The sequence below is a fragment of the Macaca mulatta genome, chromosome 9 (assembly GCF_049350105.2).
Source record: "Macaca mulatta isolate MMU2019108-1 chromosome 9, T2T-MMU8v2.0, whole genome shotgun sequence".
Taxonomy (NCBI): domain Eukaryota; kingdom Metazoa; phylum Chordata; class Mammalia; order Primates; family Cercopithecidae; genus Macaca; species Macaca mulatta.
Window position 1 is genome coordinate 23,467,994 of NC_133414.1, and position 8,176 is coordinate 23,476,169.

The 8,176-nt window shown below is 42.9% G+C and overlaps 1 protein-coding gene across 1 annotated transcript in view; it reads right to left on the bottom strand.

Annotated features, from left to right (window-relative positions):
• DNAJC1 (DnaJ heat shock protein family (Hsp40) member C1) overlaps nt 1-7,019 on the bottom strand; it is a 240,445-nt gene extending 233,426 nt beyond the window's left edge. Inside the window, 1 exon segment of the mRNA NM_001261677.1 lies at nt 6,541-7,019. Coding sequence (NP_001248606.1) covers nt 6,541-6,768 — 228 coding nt within the window. The 5' untranslated portion in view covers nt 6,769-7,019.
• Between the last annotated feature and the right edge of the window lie 1,157 nt (nt 7,020-8,176).

The window sequence follows — 8,176 nt, forward strand, 5'->3', positions numbered from 1 at the left end:
AGAGTAAAGAAAAAACTGAGAATAGCATAAAAGGAAAAAGGAAACTTAAAACTAAAAGTCTCTGTTCCATCAGTTCTAGATTATAGGTGAAAAAATTTTCACAATAGACTTGCTTTATCCCATAAAATTGGCTCAGGCATCTTCCACTAAACTACACTACCATATCACAAAAAGAGTGTGTACATAAGATAACTAATTGTATGAAAATTCGATCTGATGCAAAGATGTATACAATTAAACAAGTACTTATTCAGCTCTAACTCTCTGCATGCCTACATAAGAAATATAAATGACTGAAAGGTTATCTACCATTCTAGATTTTGTGTATCTCTTTCTCCAAATTAAAAAAAAAAATGGATTCTACAATAAAAATGGGGAAGCTATTATTACACAACACACATGTACAAAGGAATCGACTCAACAGAGAAAGACTGAACTACACTCAACACCACAAGCTCAGTGGATTCCACCACAAGAATCACCGGAGAAAATTGATAATCACAGTACAAATTCACTGTCATTCATGAATGAAATCATCAACTTCATTTCTAAAAAGGACCGTGATGGGCTTTGGGGAGGCCCCACTAACTGGTTTTTCCCATCCAAAAAACTAAGTGGACACAGGAGTCAGGCAGACAAGAGATGAACTATCACCTTTATAACTGATACAGCTATTGAAGAATACAGGTTAGATGTGACGGCCAAATGGGCTTGTTAGCAATTTGTGCCCTCTCCTCTACAGTCTAGACTTTGAGACAGTATGCTCAAGGGTAAGTCTGGTTAGGATAATTGCCTTACTGGTCTGGGCAGAGAGGTGCAAAGAGACTGATTCCCACTGCTCATAGCTTTCTGACTGATTAGCTATTCCTAATCAAGCAAAACAGAGTAAAGGCAATCACCCTCCAGCAAGGTAACTCACACCACCATGGAAAGATGTGAGAGATGGGTCTAGCGCTCAGCAGTGTTTTTTTAGGGAAGTTCCTCCCCACCATGGGGCACGGATGAATGGGCAACAATTGTCCCTCCTCTAAACAGGATGGCTAATCTGTACATTTGAAAATACAGACTGAATAAGCTTAAAAGGTTTATTAATTCCTATTTAAAAACTAAAATCCAAATATTTTATAAGCACATTACTGTTCTTCTGCTTTTCTTCTGTTAACCAAGTTTCAGCATTCATCTGAATATAAGGATTTAGTTACAAAACACGAGAGAAAGAGAATGAAGCACATTTTCTAGCTATATAAACAGAAGTCTGTAATGACTGACTGGCACCATGAAGACAACTCTGACTTCAACATAAAGCAAATACTACAAAATTTAAGATAATTTAGCTTGTCATTATTTCAATTCACAGATTTTCTGAATGAATATGAAGTGTTTACTGTTGGCTAGAATTACTGTACAAAGGATAAGGAAAGTCATGGTCCCAAAAGACAATTAAAAGAAACACAGAGGCTGGGCGCAGTGGTTCACGCCTGTAATCCCAACACTTTGGGAGTCCGAGGAGGGTGGATCACCTGAGGTCAAGAGTTCAAGATCGGCCTGACCAACATGGCAAAACCCCATCTCTACTAAAAATACAAAATGAGTCAGGCATGGTGGCAGGTGCCTGTAATCCCAGCTACTTGGGAGGCTGGGGCTGGAGAATCGCTTGAACCCAGGAGGCAGAGGTTGCAGCGAGCCGGGATCACGCCACTGCACTCCAGCCAGGGCAACAGAGTGAGACTCCATTTCAAAAAAGAAAAAGAAAAAAGAAAAAAAGAAAAAGAAATACAGAATTGCCACTGACCCCACAATAAGTACAGATGTCTGAGAAGCAGGTGCTGTTACACAAAATATAAATACTGTGCAGAAACCTATAATTTAAGTTGGTAACAAAAGATCTTTCAAGCACATTTTTTTCCTATACTCCTCTCCCATCTTCCCCCCATATCCTCTCAAAAGACGCAATACCCAAATTGGAATGTGCTATTATTAAAGTCATTCTAAAAACAGTATGAATGACTAATAAGTCAACTGTATATACCCCTCAACGAAGACTTCTGCAACCCCTTTCTAGACTTCTAGAAAGGACTTGAAATCTAAGAATACATGGAAGGAGATTCTTCTGCTGCCTGAAGGCTGTGAAAGATTACATAGAAGTAAAATCTGTTGAGTAAAAACTGTCAAGCAACTACTTGTTTGGGGAATTACAGTTTACATTTAGTTACAATGTTTATAATGTTTGATTCAATAAATATTTAGGAGTCTACTTTGTGCCTTACTATGAAGAAAATAAAAAGCTACCATCTACTCTAAAAATGAGGCAACTAACTTGTCCAAGGTCATAAGGTGGTCTGGTCCAAGTTCTAAGTCATCTGCTATTCAAATTATAGAGCTTACAGAGTAACTGAGTTACCTTAGACCCGGTGGATAAGGGGATAAAGAAGATGCCACAGTCAGTCACTACCATCTCTAGTTTCTAGTTTAGGATATGGATATCTCAAAATAATGTTCTATATTAATTGTCTCCAATTCTTCCCTTTCACTCTCTCCTGAACCCAATCTATCCAGACTATTGATCTCACCACTGCACTGAAACAGTTCTTACTGAGGTAGCCTGTGACCTCCATACGGTTAATTCCAACAGTGAAATCTCAGAGCTCATCTTATTTGAATCATCATTATCATTTAACCCAGCTGATCTCTTTCTCTTTGAAACACTTTTTTCACTTGACTTGAGAGAACCTTGTCTTGGTTTGCCTCCTACCTTACTGGTCATTCCTGCCCTATATCCTTTGTTGATTCCCCTCCATCTCCCTGACTCCTTTTTTTTTTTTTTTTTTGAGATGGAGTCTCGCTCTGTCACCCAGACTGGAGTGCAGTGGCACGATCTTGGCTCACTGCAAACTCCGACTCCCGGGTTCAACCAATTCTCTACCTCAGCCTCCCGAGTAGCTGGGATTATAGGCGCCTGCCACCACGCCCAGCTAATTTTTATCTTTTTAGTAGAAACAGGGTTTCACCACATTGACCAGGCTGGTGTTGAACTCCTGACCTCGTGATCCACCCGCCCCAGCCTCCCAAAGTGCTGGGATTACAGGCATGAGCCACCGCACCCAGCTCCTTGACTCTTAAAGTCTGGAATCCCCAAGGCTTAGCTCCCAGATCTCTTCTCTTCTCTTTTACATTCATTCCCTTGGTGAACTCATCCAGTTTTGTCGCTTCAAGTTACTAAGTGCCTCAGACTCCTAAATTCCTATCTTCGGCCCAAACCTTTCTTCTTGTAACTCTACACCTGAATAACCAATTGCCTACATACCAGCTCAACTTCAATGTTTAATAGACACCCCAAATTTAGCACATCCAAAAACTAAATTCCTGATGTTCTCCAAACCAGGCTCCTAGTCCAGGTTTCTCCGTCTCAATAAATGGCAATTGCACCCTTCTAGTTACTGAAGCCAAAATCTTTAGAATTATCTTCAATTTCTCTTTTTCTCTCACCTATCATATTCAAGCCATCAGTAAAATTCTGTTCACTCCATGTTGAAATTAAATCCAGAATCTGACCACTTTGCACCACCTCCACTGCTACCACCCAGCTCCAATCTATACCACAATTATCCCTCTAAGTAACTAATACCTCACAGACTATACTCAGCACACTAAAGAGATCATTTTGAAATTCAAGTCAAATCATGTATCTTTTCTATTCAAACACGGCCTCCCCCAACTTACTTATAAGTAAAAGCCGAAGTCCTTACAATGGCCTACAAAGCCCTACATGGTCTTCCCTTACCACCCATGACTCAGATCTCCTATTACTGTTCTTGATCACTCTGCTCTGGCCATACTGCCTGCCTTGCTATTCCTCAAATACTAAGCAAGCTCCCGCCTCCTGGCTTTTGTGCTTATTAGAATGCCCTTCCACTATGCTATGGTCTGAATGCTTTTGTCCCTCAAAATTCATATGTTGAAATCTAATCCCCAATGTGACAGTAATACAAGGTGGGGCCTCTGTAAGGTGATTATATCATGAAGGTGGAGTCCTAATGGATGAGATTAGTTTCCTTATAAAAGAAGCCCCAGAGAGCTGCCTGTCCCTACCACCATGTGAGGACAACAAGGTGCTATCTATGAACCAGAAGGCCCTCACCAGACACAGAATCTGCCAGTGCCTTAATCTTGGATTTTCCAGCCTTAATCTTGGATTTTCTAGCCTCCAGAATTGTGAGAAATCAAGTTCTGCTGTTGAAAAGCTGTCCAGTTTATGGCATTTTGCTATGACAGCCCAAATGGCCTACAACACAATTACCCACATGGCTTACTCCCTAACTTCTCTCAGAGGCCTTCTCTGACCATATAACATTTATATTTATTTACTTGGTTGTTTACTGTCTGTTTCTCCCTACTGAACTATAAGGTTAGGGGTTTTGTTTTATATAAAGGCCAACTCCCAATGCTTAAAATCCAATAGGCACAAATACATCTCTGTTGCTTGAACAAGAAGAAGAGATTAGTGCATAGAGCCAGGTCACCACTTTCAGTAGCCTACCTACTTTGTTCTGGTCCCTCATGTTTGGCTAGTCACCAAATGGTTCTGGCTTGAAAATTACACATGAAAGACCTTGGACAGGTTGCGTTTGTTTCCACCAAATTTCTGGTCCCTGAAAGTCATCTAACAAAGTTAAGATTCAATGTAAAGAAAAAAACTTGTTCCATTCAGTTTCTCTGCTTGGACAGAAAAAAATTCCTCCTGCATTCTTTCCAATTTCAATACAGCTGTATAGAGAAACACAGGTTAAAAACAATAAAATAATCTTCTTTTCAGATTCTACCTTGACAAAGAATCTTCTTGATTATCCATGCTTCTTTATTTTCTCATCTTTGCCCAGAAAGTCAAGTGCTCTGGATGTTCACACTGCCTAACTAACTATGCAAATCAAGTTACATGAAATTATAAACGAAAATTCTATGAGAGTTCACATGCAAAGCTAGATTACATAATCTACATTTTAAACTGCTATTAAATTTCTGCTCTCTTAAAGGCACTTAATTTTTCATGAATAACTGGATCTTCAAGATTTTTGGATGGGTTATGTTTAAGATTCTCTTTACCTAAAGAATGTAATCAACAATGATAAATTCTAATTATTCCCAGTATTAAAGAAATTCTTAAAAGTCATCAAAATTAGTATTTCACTAATTATTTTTACACATACTCCATCATCATTTGCTTTGAAAATGAGATATATAGTGTCTCTATGAGGAGGGGCGGGCACCAGGTAACAGATCACAAATACAGTTATTACAAAGTTGCTTGCACATATGAATCTGAAGTGTGACATGCCTATACTTTATAACTCTTACAAAAATAAAAAACTGTTAGACTCATGGTACCCTGGCAGCCTAGTAAGTTTATATTCAGTGATGGAATGAAAATGCAATGTTTGAAAATTAAAATTCAGTAAATGTTGAATAGTTCACCCACATTTATGATAACCTATGGGGGAGGGGGATGTGCATTTCATATCTAGTTATGTGAAGTGTGCCTTGAATGACAACTATTGTAAACATTAATTTTTTACTCCCATAACTATTCAAAGCATTGTACGAAGGGCTCAATCAGATAAGTGTGAAATATACATTTTTCACCCTGTAAGCCTGAAATCAGCGAAATGTTATCTTCTCCTTTGCGCGAGACTTCAGGTAGAGACTGGATATCTACCCTCACTCAACCACCCTCAATGGTAGAACTAAAAAGCAACAGAAGGGTTTTACAAGTTAATGTCTCAAGCTAAAAAAGAAAACAAAATGAAACAAAAGGAAAAGGGGGAAAAAAAAACCCATTCCTACATTACTGGTTGGGGGCTTCTCTTCCAATCGCACTCCAAGTCCTGTGCTGCCCAAAAAACTTAACACCTCCAACCTGGTAGAGGCTTCAAATTCCTCCAGATTTCTAAACTGCGAAAGAAACATCTATCTAACAGGCTAAAAACGATGTCCAAGTACGAGGTAAGAAAAACTTCTGCAACACAGACACTGGTCACAGTGCATTCCTACTTTCCCAGAAGGGAAGAGGAGGGGAGGCAGCTGAAATAAGAATAAGAATGAGGGTAAGTCTCGGTGGAAGATGACAGTTTAGAGAAGCGGCTGCTCTTTCTCACATTCAGGGGGACAGGAAGGCAAACGGTAGGTGTTAAATTAAAAACAAAAAAAGTCTACCCACACCACTCTTCCTTCTTCCTCCAGCACAGCTGGAGGGGGAAGGCTCTTCCCCAGAACGCCGGACCAGAGAGATGGCATTGCCACCCCAGGCAAGTGGCGTCGTCCAGCCTGTCACTGGGGCTGGGACTAGAAAAGTTGAAGCAGGAGTAAGGATCTGGGGAAGACGGACACGTCCTTCCGAGGCTGAGGACCCCGGTGGCCCGGGCTGAGGGCAGCCAGAGCCCGGGGTGACCGAGCCCTGCCCTCCGTGTCCGACTCTCTGAGGAACCGGGGTCGCCTGCCGCCTGCCCCGGCCCCTCTCCGCCCGGCCCCGCGCGCCTCCTTGCTTACCTGCTGCACTCCGAGGAACTGGTAGAAGTTGAGCTGCACCTCCTCCACCAAGTCAAACAACTCCAGGTCTCCGCTCTCCCAGCCGCGCGCCGGCGCCACGGCGGCCAGCAGCAGCAGCAGCAGCAGCGGCCACAGCAGCGGCGTCCGCGGCTGCGGCGGCGGGAAAGGCATTAGCCCGAGCTGGCGGCGCCCAGGAAGCTGTGCCGGCCAGGAGCACAGAGCCGTCATCGCACTGGGCTCGGAAAGGTCACCCGCCGCGCACCTCCGTTGGCCGAGAGCTGGGACGTGGCGGGCGGCACTGGCTGTGGGAAACAGTGCCCGTCAGTGAAAAGCGCGGGCAGGCGCACCGGAACGGCCCGCCAGGCGGCTGGTCCCAGACTGAGCGCGGTGGTGGCGGGAGCCCGCGGCCGGACCAGCGGCTGGGCGGGCGGGCGGGGCCGCAGTCGGCGATACGTTCCGCGGACCCTGGCCCCCAGGCCTACACACAGCTGGAGAGCCAGCGCCCGGCGCCTGGGCTGCACAGGGGGAGAGGCTTCCCTTTGCCTCAGCCTATCCCAGGCCTCGCTTCCGGTGACATCACGTCTCCTAGCAACCGCGGGGAAGGGGGCGTGGCCGGAAGCCTGGACGCCTGGCGCCCCGATCTGGGCCTAGGTGAAATGCCTTTCAATCGGTTGGGCGCGTCGAGGAGCTGAATCTACGCCAAAACGGGCTGAGAGACAGGGAAGGTTATAGCCATCACGCGTCTACCTGGAACGCCCCTCGTGGACTTCCCCCGAAATAGCTACTGTCTTCCCCTCCCCCAGCTATCGAACACTAAAAGCATATTTGAAGCCTGATTAATTGATTATGGCTTCCGTGCATTTAATTAGTCCTTCAGCAAAGAAGACAGGACAAGTTGAACCAGGTTCTAAAAGGGGCAAATCTAGTAAGTAGAGAGAGGTAGAGCAGAAAAGGAATTCAAACCAAAACAATTATGAATTAAGATTTACAGGTATAATACCACAAAATGGCCTGGTAGAATTAATAGTTAATAATGGTGACTCAGTCATAGTTGGAGGAGGAATGGAGTTTATCCATCTTAGCCCACCTCCAGTTGGGGTTCTTTTGAAAATAGACCTCAGTTGAGATGTTTCCGTTTTAAAAGACAGGCTAAAAACCTTCTCTCTCTTCCGTAACAATGCCTCACTTCCTAGTCTTGCATTGCTTCTGTTCAATCTCTTTTCAAGTTATTTTCTCCACCACGATTCTCTTGTGTGAACTTTATTTTCCTTTTGGCTTTCTCACATTTCTCTTCCCTGAACTCTCCACTCTTGTTGAGGAAGAAGGAAGCAAAAAATGCTACTAAAACTCAGAAAGTTAGCTCAATTTTGAAAGTTTGACCTCATGCTCTTTCCATCTTGGATCTAGTTAGTTAAATCAAGCTCCATAGCGTAATGATAAAGCTACTTCCCTCTCATAGTCAGAATATACTATGTTGGATAAAGGTTAGAAAAACACTAGGAAGCAAATCTTACTGAGAAAATCCTAGTATGGAGTGTTAAAAATATTTTTAAATAAAATCAATAAATGCAAATCTTGGTATGGAGTTTTAGAAATATTTTTGAATGAATTCATAAATGAATGCAAGTATATCTTG